This window comes from Acromyrmex echinatior, chromosome 2 (genome assembly GCF_024713525.1).
Source record: "Acromyrmex echinatior isolate Ae372 chromosome 2, ASM2471352v2, whole genome shotgun sequence".
NCBI classification, from domain to species: Eukaryota; Metazoa; Arthropoda; class Insecta; order Hymenoptera; family Formicidae; genus Acromyrmex; species Acromyrmex echinatior.
This window is the reverse complement of record NC_141853.1, coordinates 251,668-276,903: the sequence shown is the minus strand read 5'-3', so window position 1 is coordinate 276,903 and position 25,236 is coordinate 251,668. Positions and strand designations below refer to the sequence as shown.

General features: G+C 32.5%; 1 protein-coding gene across 9 annotated transcripts in view; it reads right to left on the bottom strand.

Annotated features, from left to right (window-relative positions):
• LOC105148601 (uncharacterized) overlaps positions 1-22,933 on the bottom strand; it is a 344,598-nt gene extending 321,665 nt beyond the window's left edge. For 4 of the 9 annotated variants that reach the window (XM_087402877.1, XM_011060408.2, XM_087402880.1 and 1 more), the window contains exons 1-2: positions 20,335-20,775; positions 9,579-9,753 (exon numbers count right to left, since the gene is read on the bottom strand). In XM_087402877.1, coding sequence (XP_087259003.1) covers positions 9,579-9,752 — 174 coding nt within the window. In that variant the 5' untranslated portion in view covers position 9,753; positions 20,335-20,775. Of the gene's footprint in view, positions 1-9,578; positions 9,754-20,334; positions 20,788-22,416 lie in introns of those variants that run through there. The other 5 variants (XM_011060409.2, XM_087402884.1, XM_087402879.1 and 2 more) reach the window with 4 other exon arrangements.
• Between the last annotated feature and the right edge of the window lie 2,303 nt (positions 22,934-25,236).

Genomic DNA, 25,236 nt, shown 5'->3' with positions numbered 1-25,236 from the left:
GCATGAGTGATCAAAGTAATATTCCGGAAGCGTCTATTTTTAACATGGAATTTCGACCTTAAAGTAGCGCATCTAATTTAAAAAATTGCCTCACCCGACCGTCTCATTACAAACGTCTGATAAAATTTTCAACTGAGAGTCACTGTCGTAAATATAAGTACAGGGGTGAAAACAGGGTGCACATTCCAAAGGATCTGCGTATCCTCGCGCATTCATTCATAAAAATTCACTCAACCGCGTGGCTACTCCCACCGAGTGAATTGGAGGGTTCGTTCCAACCCCGATCAACGTGACAGCTCGACAAAGTTAAAGGGTAATGTGCTTCATCTTTTCAGGTTCCCTTGAGAAAGTCGCTAACGGTATCTTGCAAAATACAAAGAAGAACGTTTCCAGAGAATAGAGCCAACTGACACTTGGTGATGATGGAATTCAAGTATCCAAAAATGTATATCAAAAAATTTCATATAATAATGCAAAGATACGCATTCTTTATTCTTATAAATCTTTTTTTCCGACTCGAATAAATTGATCGGTGATAAAAATGTATGACATATGGCACCAATCGGTATTATATTCGTAAGAAATAAAATCAAATATTGTTTTACTAATACCGCGTGCATAGAAAAGGCAAGTCAGCGGTCGAGATAAAGCAGACGTCCGTAAGTAATAAATATGCGTCCTTAAGCGGATTTGGGGTTGGCTCTCCCAGTTGTCCGGTATTTTAACATCACGTTTTCCAACTTACCCTGAGATTAACGTGTGCCCAAACAGATTCTGTTTACTTTGTCACAGTGAATTCATTCGTAGCCATATTTTTTCTATTATGTATACATATATATAAATCAAGTGATATTTTAAATATTATTTAAAGTAAATAAGGCATCAGTATTATCTAAAATTTAACTTATCTTCAAAAATCCTTATTAAATATTCAGCATTTAATTCTATATAAATATAATTGTCTCCTTAATTGCAACGCGAATCATGGTATTGAGAATAAAAGATTATTTCGCGTATATCGAAAAAATATTATATAGCACAGGATAAGGGTTCTCCTTTAAGAGAAACGACTGCTCGTAATCGTAATCATAACCGTAACGATCATGAAAGTTTAGGTAACGAGATTTCAACATTAATATTCTAGTGGCGCTCGTACGAAGATTCGTACCATTAATAAAGAAATCATCAGTGATTGCGAAATGACAGTCAGCCGTCGATTTCCCATAGTCGGGAAATTAGACTGATGACATTTTAACGTTTCACCGATAACTAAAAGAATATATTAGGTTAATTTCGATAACTTCGGGATGTTATTTATTCCTATGAAAGTATTAAACAATGTAGGACCTCTAATCGCTTCTTATTATAATATTATAAGACATTAATTACCGAATCTTTGATGGTAACACGAGATGCAATCATTCGAAATATAGTTTTGCAATAAAAAAAGATTTACATTACACAAAAAAAGATAATACAGCAGATCAATTATAAAGACAGTTGCTTAAAATTGAATACTTTGAGTCTTGCATAATTTTTTTCTTTAAAAGTATTATTTTCATAGAAAGAACAGGTATTAGAATAAAATTAAACTATACTACAATTTCAAAAAATTGTAATTATTTAAAATTTACTCTATATTAAAAGAAACCATTTGATATTAATTTTAAATTTAAGAATAACAATGAAAGACTATATTACTACTCAATACTACAATATTATCCAAATTAAGAATATTTTATAGGTATTATTTATTGTGCTTTCTATCACAGAACTTAAAAGATGTTAAAACTCAAATACAAAATCGCACCTTCGAACTCCAGAAAATTGTTGGTGGCACCCTCTGTTTCACCATCTGTTAACTTCGTCGCTTCTACAACTTCTTATTGATCTTCAAAAATCTATTTAGGTTTGTTTTTCTCTCTTGCGTACATACAAGAAAATTATTTTTAATACTCATCATATGATTTTTATGATTATACATCTTAAATTTTTACGTAGAAAAATAATTCTAAATGTTTTCATAATTATGTTTTATAGTTCTATCTATATAAGAGTACATTAACACACTAATAAAATATTATAAAATTATTTTTCTCCAAGCAATGCATGTACAATGATTTTAGGCAAGAATGATTTCTCTTTTAGCTTCAATCTCAGCAAGGAGTTTATCTTATTCAGGACCGAGGAAAGCAACCCCTCGATCTCCTTCTCCTGATTCTTGCCGACGGCTAAATAGCTAACTTTGCGCAACTATCCCAATAGATTATGATTATTGTGGAGGAAAGCTCTGATTTATGCAATTATCATAAATTCAGCCCCCGCCCAACACCTTGCGTATGCTCAAGACGCTTCTGCTGTACCTCCATTCACTGGATTTCAATAGCAAATTATACGCCCGTAAAGCGCCCATTCCTACTTTCGTAGCAGATCTCTCGCAATTATGTTCAATGTTCTGCGCATCGGTATCATTTACGCTTTTCGTTATATATAGTTTTAAAATTTCGAAAAAAACCATTTTTTTCCCAATTTTTCCATTGATTTTCTCGATTCCTTTCTTAAGAATAGAAAAATTCGTTGGGAAAATTTATGTAAGATCTGCCATATTTGCTTCTTTCCGAAAAGAAAATAATTTTAGTTCTTTTTCTACAATTTGAAGAAAAAAGCTTTCTTAAAACTAACTATTATATTTTAAATAATACTTTAAATATATATTGTAAAAAATAAAAAAATATTGCTTTTTACGAACAAAATCTTTACAGTATTGAATAAAATTAACAATTATTTTAAATAAAATTTTCTGTTTTTATTTATAATTTAAATATAATAAACAATATAAAACTTAAAATAAAATATCAAAATTATGTCTTTTGTGTTTATGTAAATGAATTAATTTCTTCGTAAATGTTCGACCCTGTGACGCTAAAGAAGAGTTCTACTCCGTCGGTAACAGCTTTTACTTTATCGATTGAAACGCAGTCGAGCAATGTTCTCAGCAGAGAATAACTAAGAATACCTCGTTTATCGGCAGATAATATAAAATTGCAAGTGGAGTCGATAATCACTCAAGATAAGGCTCCGGTAAACACAAACAAGCTAATAGCAACATTACAACATTAATATTATAACATTACAACATTAATATTATAAATAATTTCTTACTCAAAAATATAATGTAATATAATGTAATATAACACATGTTATACATAAGCAGAAAAGAAAATAATATTGATATAAAATTACTATTAGTCATAGCCAGTTATAGATAACTAGTTATAGATAGATAATGTACTTAATAATATTAATAATGTAATATTATTGATGGTGAGTACATTCTATCTTTATTTTAAAGTAAAAATAATAGAAAATATTTAAAAAATCATTTAGCTATTTAATATAAAATAAAGCAAATAAATAGTTATTGTTAATTATATGTATAAGGGATATGAAAATAACGTAATACACAAAAAAAATATTATTCTATTGCCAAAAAAAATAATTATTCAATTTACTTTCGTCCTTTAACGGTTATCTTTAACAAAAAATATTTTCTTGATAATAATTGTAAAATATATATTATTACAATTCTACAAAAACTTATTATTATATATTCAAAACAAGAATTTATTTTCTTTTAAAGAATATTATAAAATTGATCAAAGAAGTGATTTTATATAATAAAAAATAAATCTAATTTGTTTAATACGATAAAATCTTGATTAAAGTATTAAACTTACCAAGATTTCGAATATATTTTGAATAAATTTGATTCTTGTGATAAATTCATGATACATTTGAGGATATATGAACTTTTAAAATATTTGAAGTAATTATTATTTGCATATAATATGTATTTTTTGGTGTGTACATTAAGAAAAAATTTTTGGTATTATTTGTAACCATACCATAATTATGATTATTACTTTATAATGTTAATAATAATAATTTATTTATTAAATTATATTATAATTAACAATTAAATTATATTTATAGCTCTACCAAAAATGAGGTCACTCTGTATATGATCTAGTACTCCATATGTCCTACTCATTATTTATGTGTAATTATACAGATTCAAGAGATAGTATTAAACTGCGATTCACGTTCACAATGTTACGTAATCCTCAGTACCCACAAAGGGTTAGCGTAACCCTCCTGATTTTTATAGTTCAGACGATCCCTTTTTTTCCAATCCCTTTTCACTTATTAGCGCAAAATATCTTTTGTACTACAACATTTTAGACTTTCTAACTAAAAATTCTTTTTTTTTTTTAGTCTTCAAACTACAGAGTAAAACAAAATTAGTTAAAATCAATGCACTGCAATCTGAAATACAAGTAAAAGGAAATGCTGAGTTAAAATACCTGGATGTGGGTAGATAGGGACTTTTTTAAGATGTGGGTACTGAGAGTTAAGAATTATTGCATCCTTGTTGTTTCTCAAATGTTAAACAAAGACAAATGATGCTCATGAGCATTGTGAGCATGAATTGGCCCTGGTAAATTGTGCAGGCTGTCTGTCGGAAGTACTCGATTGCATCATACAATTTATTACTTGATTTATTCTGTTATTGTTAGTAAAACAAAATGTATGTTTATTCTGTTATTGTCAGTAAAATAAAATACAGAAACGTGATAGTCATGATGTAATATTTCATAGATAAATAAAAAATTGTTTTCTATAACAAGACATAGGCTACGTTTACACCGAGAGATCTATGCGGCCTGACCTATAATGTGTCTAAGCACCAATTTACATTTATACCATAAGAGGCCTGAACACGAACTCTTTGAATTTTTCGAATATGATCCTTTAAACATTTTTTAAACTTTTTTTATTTATGAGATATGTGTATCTCCATTACCAACGAAATTATATGTCAATTTGAGATTAACAAATGATGATAGATCGACCTATTTTAGGTTATAGATGGCCTATTTCAGGTCAGATCATCAAAAACCGAAGTCTGATCTACAGCTAGGTCTGATCATCTGTCAAGTGTCTACAGCAAGGGACCTAAATAATTTAGGTTGAATTTCGGGTAGAAGAGACCGGGGCTAAGTGGGCATCTTTTTTTCAATTGCAGTTTTCAATAACAAAGTAAACAATTTTAGTCAAATAATTATTAGCGTTTTATAGAGTGATTATAAGACTACAAGATGGCAATAGAAAGTTTTAGTGTTTGCAATTTCATTTTATCCATATACACAAAAAATGATGTAATTCGAAAAACGAAATCTCAAAAATTACTTTTGAGAAAACACGTTTGACTACCTAAACATAAAAACGCGGCACCTAAACTAACCAAACTTCGTTGTTAAAGAAAATACACAAGATACCATCCACAATATAAATTGGGATCTCATAAAATATATTTTTGCCACTTAAAATTTAAATGCTAGCTTAGCCTCGGTCTCCCTTATAGGCTGAGGCCTAAATTCACAGTGTAAACATAGCCATTATTAATTTCCGTATTTCATTCATTTTACTAATCTACATTATATTTTACAACACTCTACTTAATATATCGTCACTTTATTATACCAAAAGAGAGAAAATTTTGTAAGGTAGAATTAATTATATAATTAACCTAGGCGTACTGAAGTACGCATATTGATTGTAATATTTTTTGTTATTCCAGATCATAACTTCTAATTTATCTGCTACATCTTGGAAATAAGTAGATAAAGAGATAAATCAATAGTTTGAAAAATATAATTCTTTCTGTATTCTTGCATATCAACAAATATGTCAATATGTAAATAATTAATAAATTTATAATCTTATAAAAATAACATTGTGCATCACTTTATTTTCCATGTTTCTAATTTTTTTTTTTACGAAAAGAGGAAAGTATATATTTAGATCATATTGAGTATTTATACTGAAGAAAATTTATGGTAAATATAAAATATCCAGTTTAGGTGACACGATTTCAATATCCTTTAGATGTGTTATAGGGGAGAGTGATTCCCCAACACAAATTAAATAAGGGACGGCATTAGTTTAAGATATAATAAATTAAAGTTTCATAATAAAGTCATAGCATACGACTTTCCATGCGAAGCGACTTCCACCCCACCTCCCTCCCCCCCTGCTTCGGGGCGCACGACTTTCCAAAGAAATATAGTAAATCTCGGAAAGTTATGCGTCCCGAAGCAGGGGGGGAGGGTGGGATGAAAGTATATTCTTAAACCAATGTTATCCTCTATATATTATAGAACTTTAATTTACTATATCTCTTAAACCAATGTCATCCCCATTTAATTCTTGTGGGAAATCACTCAGGGCACTCTCCCTTACAATATATCTAAAAGACATTAAAATCGGAGAGGTGTCATCTAAACTAAATATTTACCAAATTTACTAAATTTTATATAATACATATTTATTTAAATAATACTAATAAGTAAATCTAAACTTAGTGAATAAACATTTACTAAATTAAAGAAAAGATATTTAAACCAAATTAATAGTTTTGTCAAATAAATATATATTTATAATAAAAATATAAACTAAAGAAAAAAATCGCAAAGCTAGATGTGCTATATGAGGTTATCCTATATTACATAGATACTTGGCACCAAAAATAACTATAAATTATAATTGCAATTAAATTATGATATTTAACAATAATAATTATAATTTATAGTCCTATTCGGTATAACTATATATTTTTTCTATAGAATTATAAATATAACTATTATTACTAACGTCATAACAGAATAATCATAATTATGATAAATATCAAATTATAGTCACAAATACTAAACACTTTTCTCTCAGTGTAAATCTACGAATTTATATACGTATAATATTATATAATAATGTGCATTGACAGTAATCAATTAGTAAGACAATAATTATAATTCTAATATTGCATTACAAAATTAAAAATTAAAAAAAATATTCAATTATAGATCTTTTATGAAAAAAAAGGATATAAACAAATTAATTAATTCTGAAATCAGTTATATTGAATCATAACAACAGCACAGAAATTAAAATGCAGATATATATAGCTATTTGTGTGTGTTATAAATCTGAATAAAGATAATAAAATCATCATACATTTATATGCATTTGTATAACCGTACAATGAACTACAACTCGAAATGTAATAATATGGATATCTTTTGAAAATATTTAATTTATTTTCATATTCATAAATTTTCTAATTTTCTTTACCCTTATAATACAAAGTACAATTTGCCTCATCCGTCCAAAAATGGGTCTTTAGAATCCGTCCATTTTCTTCACCTATTTAGAATGATTCAAAAAAATCTATAAAAATTCACTAACATACTTTCAACTTTCTAGAATGAATAATGAAATTTCTTTTTGGAAAATAATAAAATGTAGTATAGTTTATAATTATCGAAAGACTCAAAAAAACTTGCACGAACAGAAATTGCTCGAATACTAGTGACGCGACCTTAACGGTAAGAATTAAATAATTTACACTCTATCTTTCTTCCTTTCAAAATAATATATAAACTTATCATCAACACATACACACACACGCGCGCGCACGCACGCACACAGGGTGTTTGAAAAGTAATGATAAATCTTTCATAGAGGCAGAATGGACTAAACTGAGAAGAAAATTCCTCTATCATTTTGAAATTTTCTCAATAGAGCTCTAAGAATTTTTTTTAGAACTTTTTCAGAATTTTTTAATACCGCACTTTCTCATGTTGAAAAATGAGAAAATACAGTATTAAAAAGTTGATTAAAAATTCTGAAAAAATTCTTAGAGCTTTATGAGAAGAAAATAAACAATTTTCGTCTCTTGCAGTTTTTCTATAAAGTTGATAGTATTTGAGTAAAAAATTATTGAAGATCAATTTTCAGCAATTTTTAGCAATTAATTATTGCGAAAATCACAAAATGATAGAGAAATTTTCTTCTCAGTTTAGTCCATTCTACTCCTATATGAAAAATTTATCATTATTTTCCAAACACCCTGTAAATCTGTGTGTATTATATATTAAACAACGTCATTTTAATGTAGGTTACAGTTAAAATAAATTCAGTTAAAGATATTTTATTTAAAAATAGATAATGTAAAAATGTTAGATTATACACTAATTTTATTTATTATACTTATTTTTTTCTAATATGTTCAATTTTGGCTCAATTTATTACATAAGATTAAAAGCACTTTTAACGAGACTACAAGGCCGCCAATATGGCAGTGATAAAGTTGAAAATTATCTCTTCCGCTGCGCGTCACGGATTCAAGCTTGCGTCGACATTTATACGAGTAATAACAATGTCCCATGTACGAAATGATCGATAAAAAAAGCTACCGTGACAATGTGAAACGTCAGCAGTTTATGCCGTTACAATCGTTTCGTTTTACGTTCCGCGCAGATCTCATCTTTTTACGTTGCGGCCTCGTTTCGCAACTTCCTAATAGATGCAAAATAAAAAAAGCCAAAGATAAGATTATAAATAAGATTAATATTCTATATGCAAATAACAATTCAAAATAATCGAAAAATATCTCCTTCTTTTCTTCTAATTTTCATATTTTTGTAGATTATTTTAAATAAACTTCGACGTTCTATTATTAAATAGAATCATTAAATAAATTTTTCAAATACTTGTTATTACATAATCACATATATGTAAGTCTTTATTATGTATTTAACATAATGATCAGTATTATTGATTTATAATTTCTTATTAGTATTAGTTACAGTTATACATATTGTTAGTAATAATTGATATAAGTCCTTACATTTTGCATAACATGACAACTTAATAATTGCTAACTGTATGTATACTAATGTTTTAGACTTTATTGAATCACAAGGGCATTGCTATCAATATTGGTAATAGTTCAAATCAAAATTAAACTGTATTAGATAGGACAATTTTATATGTAATATTTAAAAATTTCATAATGTAGGTATTGAAAATGACCTTAAAAAAAATCGAAATTCTTTTGTTATGACAATGATTATCATTATGACTTCTTTTTTTATTAAATTTCACTATATAATTACATAAAAAATATAATAAATACATGTATAACATCCAGTGTCGGCTCTTTATTGGCATTTTTAAACATTATATATTAGATTTAATTCATTTAAAAAAATTATTTCTTATTTAGCAGATTTAAATTATTATTATAATTAACAAAAATTTACTTTTCCGTCTAGTACATATAAAATTTCGCGATATATAAAAAATATAAAACTAGTAAAAAACAGATCGGCTTTCGTGATGACGCGTAAAAGATATTTCACATTATCGCACGAGAAAATTCTTTGGAGAGAATCACTTAATATTTCTCAACTCAATATGCTCGATGAGCTAATGCCTCAACGATTATTCTCCGCGCGGGATAATCATGTCGCTCTTAAAAAGTAGGGCGATCTTTTTCTTCGACGTTCTATTATTAAGCTCGATCATTTGTACGGTTTTAGAATATCGCCAACGTCGTCTCAGACGTGATGATATCGCCCGACTGTGTGCGCGAATTGTACACGCGGATTTCAGAGATTGTATGCTGTTCCTACGATTGTTGTCGCGGATTATCCGCGGATTATTCGTGTTCTACTTACCTTTTTCGGAGAGGGATGCAACACGGTCACCGGAACTTGGCGAGGGGTTGGCATGGACGGCGGCAGTTGAGTATGCTCCTTCACGGGAAACCGCGATAATTTCGACTCCCGATTCGAGGGTAACTCGAGCAGATGCTGTATCGAGTGATTCTGTCTTGTTTTCCTGGACGCCATTCTGTTAACAGACAAATCCGCACTTTACAATTACAAATCTGCAACAATTTGATTATTTCCTACGCATACAGAGACTTGCAACAACATTGCTGCAAAGTTGCAATGTTGCTATATGGGTTATGAAACTAAAAAAAATGTACTATATCTTAATAAATATATTTTTTTAATATTTGTAAGTAAAAACAATTACTTACAAATAATTTACAATAAATAAATATTTACTCAATGAAAAAAACAATAGTTAAATCATATTAATGAATCTTGTATCGAATAAATATATGTTAACATTCAGTAAATGTTTTTACTTACAAATATTCAAAGAAATATTTATTAAGATATAGTAATTTTTTTCAATGTATAACTGCTAGCGCAAGCAGTGGCTCTGCAGATGGTTTCTTCGACTTTTGTATAAAACGTTTCAACATATCGAGTAATTAAATAGGAATCTAGCTCTTATTATCAGTTATTTCTGCGAAATCCGTAATTCAAGATTTAGAGTTTCCTCTTTTAATTACGGAATTCGATAAATTTTCATTATATTCTTTGTGTTATCAAAGAGAAATATCTGGAAAAGTGCATGGTTTTAAATTAAAATGTATCATATTGATATCTTGCGTCGTGAATCATATCACTGTACGAATTTTATTTATAAATATGGAGGATGTTGAAAGCAAACGCTATTGTAATCACGCGACCAAGCCGAACGATATCCATGTGCGTAGATACCTTTTTCCAGACGCGCAGAGGCACTGGATATCGGATAAAACTTTCGCATTTAACTTTTCCGTCCTGCTGGGGAAACGACCAACAAAGCTCATCACAGGAAAGTTTTCCGAGACAAGGACGGGCGATCGACTCGAAAGGGAGACAGAGCTCGGGTCGCGCATGCTCTTACCACTACAATCGCGACCGTGATTTTGCTACATACAAACTCCGATTATCCAAATATCGGACGTCCGGACTTTCGTGGTTGTTAGATAAGCTATAAAATTGTCGGCCGAACCGTTCTACAGAATATGGAAACATACCGGTAAATGGAATAATGAGTCTACCATTATACAAGAATAAATGTAATCGAAATCATTTCTACAAGTAACAAAAATTATCAACTGTAAAAACTGAGTGTACATAAATATTCCCGCTTACACTTCAAGCTCATTTTTCAAATTTCTCATTCTGTATATTTTTAATGTTCTTAATATTCTCCTCAAATATGATAACTCTAAGTAAATTTTGCCGAAGTTTATATTTTTAATTCTCGAAAGTACATTAAATATTTGATACAGATTCGTAAAAAAGAATCTTTCCAGAACCGACTCCCAAGTTCCGTAAAAATCCACGCGCGGAAACATATCTCCGTAAAATCCTCGTGTATGCGGGGATGTGATAGCTCACTCCTCGTCGCGAAAGTTTGTTCTCTCTCGCGTGTTTACGCACGCGCCGCGTCGCGCGCACGCACATACACATACCAGACATATATTTTGCTGGCTGCAACCACATGTATGATGTCGACGAGGATTACGACCGTGACCTTACTGACTAAATCGTCAGCGAAAAAAAGCAAGAATGTCCTTTCAACTGTACCAAAACCACCACACCGTTCATCGCGTGATAACAACACAAAATTTATAACCATTAATTAGCTTATCTTACATTCGTTACACGCAACTTATTGTTACAAAACCGCGTCCATTAATATATATATATATATATATATATATATATATATATATATATATGTATATATGTATATATGTATATATATATATATTTTTTTTTTCCGCACATGTAATCTACAGTTATATAAAATAAAAAACTGCTTATGACAATGAAATTTTACATCTTGAATATATGTATATAATCAATTTACTTACTATCGACGTAACATAATTTATGACTGCGGAAATAGTTCGAACGATGCCTGCATGATTTCAATTTCAATCATTCTTTCAGTTTAATGGTTAAAATATATATAACAGGATATCACGTAGTTATAGAATTGATGCAGTGAATATGTTAGGATTAATTTTGGTGCAATTCATAGTAGATACGCCGCAAATATTATCAGCTTTGATCACCGAGTCGCAACGACCGCTCGTGCCGATCGATTAGACGCATTCAGCCATAATGCATACATATAACTCTAATTAGTTGTCCTTGATATGTGAAATCAACAAAGCTTATTACAAATAAAAAGTTTCTAAGAAGAATTTATAATATATCCAAGTCGGCAGTATATTAGTCGCGCATGCATATTTACTGAATTACTTTATGTTCTTTATAAGTTTTTTAAGACTTCCCTCATGACGTAAATAAATCTACTTTATAATAATTTTTAATATTAAATATATTAGCAATCGAGTCTATAATATAAAAAAAATTTGCCAAACATAAATTGACTTAAAATTATTTTCAACTCAAGATTGTATAATTATTATTCGTAATTATTTTCTCTTTAATTCACTTTTTCACAGTTTTATTGCTAAAATATATTTTGGTGTTTTCAGAATTAAGCATATTTGCAAACTACGTTACCGTTGCATGATTCTACGTTCCAATTCACATATCGATGAATTCATGAATTATCAACGATCTTTCAATAAAAAATTCACTGCATAAACAATAAATCACACGAATAAGTAGATTTTTGCAAAACGATATCTCAACTCTTTCCGCTTCTTCCTATTTCCTGTCAATCGATTTGCCATAAACGTGCATCGCCTGTTACGATCGTACTCTTCTGAACTTCAACCGAATTGGAACGCGACCCGAGAATTAAATAAAGTGATCGATCACGTCCACAATGGATTCGCTTAGCAGATTTTACAAGGCATGCCACTTCGTAATAGAGTTTATTTTAATAAGTATTTAAACATAAAACTTTAAATATATTAAACATCAGCTGTTTCGTAAAAGATTTTATACAAAATCTTTTCAAACTACCAAACAAACTTTTCTATAAACTTTTTAGTCTACTTGAACTTTACGCAACAAAAATATCATGAAAAGTTATTTGCAAATTTTAAACATTATTCCAACTTATCTACAAATTAGAAACTTCTCGAAAAGTATACAATTTACTTAAAATCGAAATGTTAATATCTTTAATTGAAATTTTATTATATATAATTATAATTTGTTTATTTATTTTTTAAAACGTATCCAAAACTTTCTTTTATTTCTACGTTGCGTTTATAATTTAAATATTATTAATTTTTCAAAGAAGTGTCATATAATATCATTGTGTACAATAACCTAGAATTGCATACAGCAAATTAATTCAACCTAGAATTAATGTAATGTATTTATGTATTTATTTAATTTATTTAATCAAATACAAATATATTTAATCAAATACAAATGTTCATATGATTGATGTACAAACAATAATAAAACATAAACTAATTGAGTAATTACACATTTTAATCTTTTAAAAATTAATACAAAAATGAAGAAATTTAATCTAAAGAATATTCAATTATATCCCCGTGTAAACGGGGGATCATTTGTGTGTCCAGTTGATTTTTTAAATTACGAATATTTTGAAAACAGTGAGTACGGGCGCGCTGTTCTGCTCTTGAAAGAAGTTGTGAGGTGGGATAAGGTGAAAACTAGTATATCTGATGAATACAAAAATTTGTAATTGATCTCCAAATTGTATTTATTCTAAATCTTCACATAAAAAAAATGTGATCATATATTTATTCAAAATTTTGAGTTTTCAAAAAAATATTTATTCACGAAAAACTATGAATATTTAACAAGTATTCATATTCATTCAAACAAAATATAAACTGGAAAAAAAGCTTCAATAAGCAATCGTTATCTCTTAACTATAACCGGTACTTTGATGATTTTAAGTAAAGAAATGAATTTTTATTTATTTTTGTCATAATATTCAAATTTTATAAAGGAAACTTAAAAATTTTGAAAAATATTTTAGAAAGATATACATTTTTTATTTATAAATCTATCAATTTGATAGAGCGCCATACATATTTCGATATAATTCCGGTTATATGACAATAATGTTATAAATATTTTATAGGATATCTTGGATGCGACGGTAGGATATCATTATGCTCTGTGAACATTAAATTCCGAGATATATTATTTATTCTCAATAAAAATGTCTTTGTTTAATTTATAGGTTAAACAAGGACGCCCATCGTATAAGCGCATAGTGTAATCGTAGTCATTGTTTTTAAAGATTTCTGTTTTCTCTTGTAGGCTTTCAAGCAGATAATACAGAGTAAAAGTGAATACAAAATGAAAATATTCGTAATCATATTTAAAAAATATTCATTCAAATGGAATGAAAAAATATTTATTCGTTTCTTAACGAATAAAAAAGAAATGTATTCGAATGAATATTTTAATTTATTTTTTATTCATTTATTCGAATATTAGGTGTATTCATCGGACACACTAGCTAAGTTGTGAGCGTCATTTTTTCGCTGAGAGCGGATATTCAAAATCGAGCACAGACCCAAATGACCTTCCTTTACATATGATAAAGGTTGAAATGAAATATACACGAAAAGATGATTTTGTTAAAATATCTAATATATCTAAAAATTTAAATACATATAGATCTAAAATAATTATGTTAGATCATAGAAATAATTATTACAGGACACTCAACATGATGATGATGCTATAAAAAATTTTAACTAATTCTAGTCAAAATCGCAAACAGTTCGAGTGTCCGATATACAGAATTATTTTGATGGTCCAAAATCATTATTTTCAGATTAATATCTAGCTAATTTTAGATTCGCTCATAAAATAATGAATATTTAAATTTAGCATTAAAAAGTTTACATTTTGTAGTTTTGCCTTATTTCTTCTTATATACAATATTCCAATCCGAAGCAAGCAATCAAATCACTATCTTTTCGCGTCTTAGATCAGTTAGCAAAAGCAAAAGCAAAGAAGAAAAGAAGGGAAATAAGGAGAAGAAGAAGAGAAGAGAAGAGGGAGGATACGTATTTCAGTCATCCGACCAACTTTTGCAAGTTTAATGCCCGGGCGCTCGAGTAATTTAACACGACGAAATTAACTTTTCAGTTTTACCAAAGTTTCCTGGCAACTTAACCGCGTCTCCACCCCCTTCTCGCTCCTTTCACATCCTCCCGCGTTCCCCATTCCCCCGGAATCCACTTCCCTGCACCCACCCCCTCGAACACGAAGAGCCAGGACCAACTTTTAAAGCGCTCGTCGTGGTAACAACTGCGTAGCGCAGCGCTCGCTCCGCCGAACTATAATTCCACCCTTAAGACCCGAAGTTTACGACGTAAACTTCCCCACTCTCGCCGCGGCGGTGGGCTGACGCCGATGCTGCGAGTCTGTGAGAGTGAGAAGCCGAGACTGAGAACGGTTATCGAAATCATCGTTTCAACTGAACGTTATTCGATAATAAAAAATTTATAACAATTGAACTCTCCACAACAGACTTTCGAACTTAAATAGTATATCAAATAAAGTATATCAATAAATTTAGCCTTAAATCTATTGGATTAAATACTATTAAATTTGCATACGCATTTTAGAGCAGTCATATCTACGGAAAGAACGTTAATGTACTTAAAAATTGGAAAATTATTTTGTTAGACAATGAAAATGACTATGTGGAATACTTAAACGTTGATGACAATTCTGCAAAAAACTTTAACATTCTAGCAATCAACTTGAACGTCTTATATAAATAGTTTGATAATTTAAACAAAATTATCTTTAGATCTATATGTAGTTAAATTTCCAAATACATATTTAAACAAAACCATTCATTCCATAATTTATAATATACAGTAAATTTATATTATACCTATATATAATAAATTTATTATATATAATAAATATTAAAATATTAAAAATAAGCACGTGAATAAATATATTTATGTTATTTGTGCAAACACATTGTTGTGGTAAAACATATCTAGTTTTGTTCGTGATTCTGTTTATATATTTTTTATCTTTTGTAATGTATATTATAAAAGTCGTAAATCAACAACAAATTGTTTATTACAATTCTGTGCACGCTCATGCTACTAGATTATCGATAGCTATATGAAAACGATGACAAATTCGTTTACAAACAAATCAATAAAGTCAAAACGTAATATAAAAAAAGTAAAGGATTATTCGTGCGAAATATGAGATATATGCGCTTTTTACTTTATGCTCTTTGGAACAAATATTTTTTTTCTTGTTTTCCAAGCGTATGATTCATTTTTATTCGTGCGACCTCCGGTGTTTCATTTATAAATTACATTGGAACGTGATCATCGATTAATCATAAATAATAAGAAATATCTTCAAGATTTGTACTCTTTCTTTTTTTTTCCTCTTTTTTTTACGAATCTTGACTATGCAGACGCAAACTTAGAGTCTCGGTCGATCGGGCATCCGATGCCCTCCCCTCCCCTCCCCCCCCTCGTGCCAATACTTCTCCGACTAGTTTTGCGTGGCTATTATAGCCGCACGATTGGCTCTCCGTTACTTCCCATTCGTCTGTCCTGGCATCCGCAACTTCTCGACGATCTCGAGTCTTTTCGCCGAGAGTCAGCACGACAACGACTACCGGGCGGATATCGTAACTTGAGATATCGTCGCTATCGCTCATTCCAAAACGTCAGTTCTTCCGGCAAACAAAGACTTTAATGACTCAGACTTTCCATTCGCATGTTTGGCGGCAAAAAGCCGCCGTAAAAATATTCCGCTCGTAATAAATGGACACGCGTGCGAGCATATTATTGTTGAAAATAGAGATCTACTCGAGGGAACTGTCCAAAAGATGCGGATGACTGTGACAGATTCATACTTTCCATCGCGCGACAGCAGAATATACGGCACGAAAGATTGCGCTCTGGTGAAGTTTCGACGTTCCGAACTTCTGAAGCGACATTCATCGGATACAGAAGATGGAGAAAAGAAATAGGAACTATAAAAAAGAGGGACCAATGGTTGACTGCAGCTCATAAAGAAATATGTCGATTCAACGACGGGATTCCAACTTTCCTCACGGGTATCCGTTTCGTAACTGCTTTGTAAGTAAAGGTACAAAATTCCGAAAGAATAACAAAGATTAAGTTTGTCTTCGTCAGAAAAAATTTCACATACATTATTTTTTCATCGAATCGATTCAGACGTTAAACTTTTTTCAAGTCATATCGATATAAAATTATCTAAATATTATAATATTGTCTGATGTAATAGTATAAAAGAATAAAGAGTAAGTTTTATTTATACGTCGAGATTTCATAAGCTATACAGCTGGAACGAGAATGCATTATTTAAATTCAAATCCCATCCTTGTCCTATTAAGTTCATCCTCTCATCCCTCTTAGCCCATCTCCTATTACAGCATGTTATCGTACGCTGGACCAAAATGGAATAAGAAGAGAAATATGGCTTGTATTCAAAATAGTTTTTGCAAGAATAGAATGCTACTTGTTATTTTTACCGTTATTACTATTTGTAGTAAACATATATATATATATATATTATTTTATAAGAAATTCAGATATTAGTATTTATCCTGTATGTAATTGTATGTTTTTTATAATGTCTATCATTTTTAAAATGTACTTTATTGACACTGAGACACACATTCACACATACACGCGTGCACATACATACATATACACTCACATATAAATATCAATGAAAATTTCGAATATCAAATTTAAAATAGCAAAGTCAACAGCACTGATGAACGTGAAAGTATCGCTCTGTGTACGTAATAATTTCAAGCAAATGTTAAGATAGTTTTTGAATTAATGTAAATGTATAAGCCTGATCTATTGATATAAATAATAACTTCTTCTACAACATGTTAATGTAATGCGAAGAGGTAATTTGTGATGCAAAAGCTTGCACAAGTTTTATATATGTATATTATATATATAAAACTTTCAACATAACTAAAAAATGTTGACATTTCACATGTAATTAAGGGCCCTTTCCGTGATGCGCTATTGTGCATATTATAACACACAATATGAAGAGAGAAAACAAAAGAATCGCGACAGAACGAAATATAAAACTTACCCGAGATACTACATCCCCGGTGTTTGCATAAACAATGTATGAAACAATGTGAAATTAAGGTATAACTTATGCTCTTCTGAGACGTTGAGGAATAACAGAAAATGACAAGGATTGCGATGTAAATGTCAATAACGACGTCGAAGACGATGTTAAGAACAAGATGCACGCGCCATGGAATTGGAGTTGAAAAGCCTCGGACCACGCTCCGAGAGATTCCAAAAGCATCCAGCCAACAGCCACTTGGAATTCGAAGCACAATACCGACAACGCGGAATTACACCATGGGAGTCGGCTTAATTAGTACCTCTCTGCCTCGCCATGCATCGAGCCATCGTCACACGCGCTACCAAACGCAATCGGAACATTGCTTATGACGTCTCTTACGCGAGAGCAAAGAGCGCAGACTTTTCGTAATATCCCGCGTGAATGAAGTGGTCCACAGCGTAAATGCAATGGGAGCTTAACAATGAGACAAAACAATAAAAAAGATATACAATATGAGCCATTTTCTAATATTAACCATTTTGTAAGTTTCCACATGTAAAAATATCTATCTCGACATAAAGATAATTTATAAGTTGTTCGAAAAATTACACAATATTATTTTTATTTATATTAATCCCCCTTAATCATTAGAATTAATTTGACTGCAAAAAATTTTGGAGGATTTATATCTCTAATTAGTATATTTTTTATTAGTACAGTGTGCGAACTAAGCATTTATGAGGTCAAATCGAATCGAATCTTTGATAATATATCCGAAAACAAATCTCAAACAATTTTTTGGAATTGTCGAAAGTGTTACATGTTACCAATGGCCATCTGAAAACGCATATATACCATGGGAAAAATTTTAAAGACGAAAAAACGGTAGGAATCAAGTTTACCGTTTAATAATAAATCTTTTATATAATAATTTCATACTTTTTTTCTAAAAGTTACTTCCTTCATTTCTCAGAATAAATAGGTACCCCTTTGGGAATTATTGCGAACTATTTTTTCTGAAAGTGTCTATATATAGAGTGTAGCTAAAATAATAATACAAATTTAATAAATTTTTATCACAAAAATTAAAAATTAAAAAAGTTAGAATTTTTTTTAGTAAAAAAAATTCATACTTTACTTTCGCGATTTTTTAAAATATATTAAAATTTTTATAAAGCTACCATACTCGTATTTCTATGTTCTAATATTTAATGTATGTTCAATAATTTTTTTATTTTAAAAAACGAAAACGTGTAAATACAGCAATCAAAACGCATTCTAAGGTCATTTTAACTATTATGGAACTTTCAAGAGATGTGATCATGAAGAATTAAAGATGAACCGACAATAATGTCATTTTTACATTATAAACGTTACAATTACGGTTGCCATCTTTTTGATTTTCAGCCGGAGACTCCGACTTTTCAAAGGAATTTCGAGTAGAGAAGTAAACGGAAAAAATCTTAGACTAACTGCTTTAAATTTTGGTAGCCCTTTTTGTTAAGTGCGTTACTTTTATTCTAATTTCGAAAAGGAACAATTTCGTTAATAAAATCTGCGAAACAGGAAAACTGTTGATCTCCAATGGAACATTAATCAAAAGATGGCAACCATGGTTACAATACGCATTTTCACGTTATAAACATGAGAATATTAAAAAGTCATGAAAAATCTACGTAAAATTCATCGTAAAAGTAAGTTTTATGTAAATAAAGTACAGAATTTTACAATAAAAGCTCTAATATCAACCTCTAAATTGGCGGTCAATTTACAATTGTTTTCTTTTTCTTTACGTCAAACTAGGTAGTTGATCGTGCGATGTCAATTAGAGTTTTTGGTTTCCGACAGAATTCACTCAGTTAAAGAAGAGGTGCAAAAGTTTTCGACGCTCGCGAAACTTTCGAACGTGCGACGGATTGGTATTGGCAAGTTTGTAGTGAAAGGGGTTCCCTCGCGGAGGATTAATCTCGCATTGAGTCTGCGCGCACAGAATCCCGATAATCAAAAGCGTTGATACTCTCACAACAAGCATCGTTATATAGTCAGGCCAGCAGACGATCAGCTGACCTGGCTTGCTCCAGCATAAAATCGTAATCGTCCAAGCAGTTCTAAAGCCACTCTAGGCTATACTTGTGTCATTATTCGTATTTCAATTCGACAATAAACGAGAATTTACAAAGTAAAGTTATTGGAAATAATTTAAAAAATTAGTGAATTAGAATTCATTCAGTTTAATGATGTGTACAGTACTGAAAACTACAAATGTTCAAACACACGAGAAACGTCTATATCGCGTTGCTAAAAACTTACGAAGCTTAAGTTAAAAAAGAAATAAAATTCCATTGTATGCGAAATATTGCCGAAACTTGTTCACAAACAGTTCTCAAGCTACTCAAGCAGATATCAGCGGGAAGGTACACGTGACACGAAGAGAACAACCTCAAGTTAGGCAAGACACGACGTATATAGTGTATATTCCGCGTATAAAAAAATCTTTATTCAGCCGACTTAAGCGTTACTTCTAATACAGACGAATAATTCATACCTCAAACGTCTTGATTAAACTCCGTGATGCGCCAAACTATCCGCGCGATTTACACGCTGTCACGTCCCGCACATCTTGGTGAACTAGAACGCAGGATACGCGCGATTACGACAAGTCATCTCGCGGCAATCATATCTAGCGTCGTGCTCCACTTTACTCATCCCTTCCGTCAGCGCAGCACGCGACACGTTTATCGCTGGCACGCGTCCTGGCGTTACCGACAGAGCAAAACTCGTTACTAGGTTAGAATCCGCTGAAAAGGGATGCTAGCGAGAGTGCACGGGGGTGGTGAGCGATCGTCGCTTCTCCCCTCCGTCAAGCGCACGACCCCTCTTCACCCTCGTCGTTTCTCGCAGTTTCCAGGATCTCCGGAAAACTTTGCTGGATAACGGCAGGCGGCGGCGGCGGCGGCGGCGACGGCGGTGGCGGCGGCCGGGGGTGGGGATAGGGGTTCAGCGATTATATATGAGGTAGGTAGACTTCGAGTAGGGGAAACGGTTCCTTCCGCGCGGCCGAGCCACCCCCTTCCCTATTCACCCTTTGTCTGTCTCTGTGTGTAAGCACGAACGCGGTAAATAAAAAAGTTTCATGTCATTCGCGAATTCGTCGGTGCCGGCACCAATGCGCAGGCACCAACATGGCCGCGCACTTCGCGAAACTTTGTCGAAACATCTACAGATTATCAAACAACAGCTACGCGAGAGCGTTTACTCACGAAGCGGCGGGGATAGTTGGGAAGAAACTAATATTCTCGGATGAACAGCGAGTTGAATATTTAACTCGTCTCTCTTGCTAATTACGAGAGACTATTTTGGAATGATATTTTTAAAGATTAGTCGGGAATGAATAATGCAAAAATAATAGATAATCTAACAATTATTACATACAACAGCTATTTTAATGTGTAATATTCAATATATACAGATAATACGATAAATAATTTATCACGTATTTATAAATCATCAATAAATAATGAAATTTCTGTTTGTATTTCTAACTATTGATGCGTAATTATATAAATTAAATGGCTGATTATATCTTTGGAGTCTATTTCTAGCGCATTCGACCATATTCCTATCACTATAATGGATTCAAACGGAAATCTTAAGAAACAATAGCGCGAGCGGATGAACGAAGCACGTGGCTGATGTTTGGAAAAGTGCCCTTGTACAAATCGAGAGCTAGAATTGGAAACACGCGAGTTCCATCACGCCAAATAGTAAAACGAAGATGGACGAAACGCTACGTCCGTTCAACATAAATCAGCAAAGTGCATACGATGATTTCTTTCTGATTGTCGGAAGCTGTCTACTCGTGGCACGGTAGCCGTACCTGGCTGCCTGCCGCCTGCCCTCGTGGGAGTCAGCTAAGGGAAATCAATATCTCACTAGGGGTAGAGAACATGAGGAAGAGAGAGACGAAGTAACGAGAGTAAGAGCCGGCGAAGGTGGAGAAGGAAGAAGAGGAGGAAGAGAACGCACCGAAGAAGGAGAAGAGGTGACGTGGACCCGCGCGGTGGGAGGAGGGTGGCCGCGCGCTCGTCGACCTCGCTCGCTCGCTCGCGGTCTTCCGCGGCCGTAGTGCCACGCGTGAACTCGACCGCCGCGGTAGCACGCGTGTATCCGCGCGACCATCCCCCGACTGTCCCACGCCGGTCACCACGGACGGTAGGCCGTCCGAACGTTGATAGCGCGTGGCCACGTGTATCGTCGTCCTCCCTTAGCGCAACAACCGCCACTACGCTACGCGCACGCTATGTATCTTTTTATATATATATATATATATATATAATGTACCCTATATATATATATATATATTATATATATATTATATATATATATATATATATATATATATATTATATATATGTATATGTACACACATATACAAGACGGGGGGATGAAACACGCTAGCCCGCGTGTCGCGCGAGCGTACACCGTAGCCCGCACGCTCGTTCCAAACCTGTCGGCCGCTTAGCGGGAACTGGAGACGAAAACCTTGCCTCCGCATCGCGTTGCCGTCGTCCTCCGGACTCTCGCTCCAAACTCTATCCCGCGCCTCTCACCCCCGCGCGCGACTCACCCCCAACTTTCTCCCTGGCCCTCTTTCTCGCTCGCCGTCACTGCCGCTGCCGCCACCACCGCCGCCGCCGCCACCGCCGCCGCCACCGCCGCCACCGCCGCGCGTTCTCACACTCCGCGTTTCTCGACGAAACTTTCCCGGCGCGCGTCGGGACACGCCGATCCACCACTACGGTTCTACTATCGGCACCACTACCATATCGCCGTCACCACTACCAACGTAGTTACTACTGGCTACTACCACTATTCAACCCCGGTCGCGATCACCTTCGGCGCTTCCACGTTTACCAGTAGTAACCCGACGATGTGTTGCCTACGGCGCGTCTCTGCCGAACTTCCCTCTTCTTTCCAGATTCTACCCCTCCCCCTTTTCCCTCCTTTCATTCCGATTCTCCGCTTCGCCCGCGCAGCGCGTGCCACCCTTTCCTCCGCATATATCCTGCGCGCTTCCTTCTCCGCTTCTCCTTCAAGTTTCACCCAACTTTTTCCACCCGACCCCACTGTGCTCACGAACCAACGACGATGCTACCGCGACATACGCTGTATATATCTTGCACGCGCGGCTCTTTCTACCCTCCTACCATCCCTTCTCTTTCTCTCTTACTCGCTCCCTGCCCTGGGGATGCGCACTACGTAGTAACGTACACGGCTCGCGGGCCGTTCACCGAATCGCGACGCGAACTTTAAAGTAGCATGACACGCTCGTAACGTGGTCCGATAATAATCAACGAGCAAACTTGAAATTGACACAATTCGATTTTAATAGACCATCCCAGTGTATATTGTAGAGTACACACATGCATAGTTACTTATAATTAATAAAGATACGTAAATAATCATATCCAGACTATAAATAATTTTAAAGAGCTGTTTGCTATTTTCTACATGGGATATTTGAAGCTTAATAATGTTGAAAAAGGTTACAAATAGTTTCCTGTAAATTTTAAAATGAGTTATATCTATTCGTATAAAAATAATGACTACTCTTTTTTGATATAATATATTATTGTTTTGTGAGACACATATGTCATATTCAGAGAGAATTATATCTTACCCGAAAAAAAATACTTTATAAAATATATTTATGAAAGTATTATATATGCAAGGGGAGAAAAAGAAGAGTAGGAAGAGAATATTCTATATTCTCTCCGTATTAGAAAATATAATAAAGTAGTATACATAAAATTGCAACACAAGTTGGATTTAAAGTTTCAAGTAATATGCTGATCGCTATTTACATCCACACTCCAATTTGGAAGTTTTAATAGTATAACTTATTTATACGATTGCCTTTCTACGTACGAGAGCCCAGATTTATACAGCCTCTAATCTTAGAATTAATTTCAATTTCATGTATTTCTTAAAAGCTAGATTCTAAATATTGACTTTCCGAAGAATTCAATTAGATTTTACAACATTATGGTCGAAACATTTGCCAAATAATTCAAATCAATATCGATCACAGTACTTATGTAAATAGAATCTTATAAAGTTTCCTAAGACATACAATTTACGCATATCGTCGTACAAATATCATATGTAACTCATAAAATTGTGTATATATTTTACTAACCATTATACATATACGAGACATATATATATATATAAAAGTAGCTTTTTAATTTTAAAATTAACAGATAAGGCTTAAATCATGTCAAAGATAAATAAATTATTATTAATTAAAGACAATGCAGTTTTTTGCAATGGGATACGATATCATAAAGTAACTTCACCGATCTGGAAGCAAACTTCGTCATTCTTCAGGAAATATTGTCGAATTACAGGAGATGGAATATCAGAATGCCGCGATGCAAAGCATGCATATTCATTCGTAACGAAATCCAAACGTGAGATATAATTGAATAGCGATTCTGAAATCAATCGAGAGAGATACTGAGCTCTGTCCCACAAAACCGACACGGAATTTTCCCATATAAATCATGCGACAAACTTCGCGAATTTAACCGTCTGTGTCATGAGTAGGGAAGGGATAGGGAATGAACCGGGCGAAGTGCACGCTTTAAGCAGTGGCACGCTTCGGCAGGGGAGAGAGAAAAAGAGAGAAAGAGAAAGAGATAAAGGATGAAATGTACGGGGGTGAGCGCGCGGCCGGACGTCGCGACGCCTGCGTCAATCTGCGATTCATTGCCCTGGCAACGGCCGACGCTTACAGCTATTCTCCCTACAGGGTGTCCAAATCCTAATATACGAACCCTTTAAACAGTGATATTAAAAGAATGATGATTATTTCAAAATCAAAACAATAATAGTTTATAAATTATAAAAAGTTAAAACTTTTATATATGTATATATATATATATATATGTGCATGTATAATTATCAAAATTGTTTATAACTTTATATGTACACAATGATTTAAACAATTTAAACTTTAAAAATATAAATAAATAAATAAGATCTTATTTTAATTGTACTTAAAGAAATAATTTTGTAACAGAAGTGATTTACAATATTTTATTTAATATTGAAATTTAAAAATTATAAATAATTATAGTTAATTTAATTTTTATTTAAAAAAATGGTGTAAATTTTACTTTCGAGAAAAACAATTCTGATATTTGATGCGATCGTTCCGTACATATAATATACACCTTATATATCTCGCCTACTCGCTCGTTCTCAATCACTGCTTCGTTTATTTCTTTCGCCACTCGGAAATCTCCTTTTCCTTTTCACTAATATCTCTTTTCCCTTTCTTCCTTCCTTCCTTCCTGCTTGCCCTTTTTTTCTCTAATATGGTTACATTACAGAAATAACTTCAAGCAAATCAACAATGTAACAAGTGGATTTTGTCATTTTC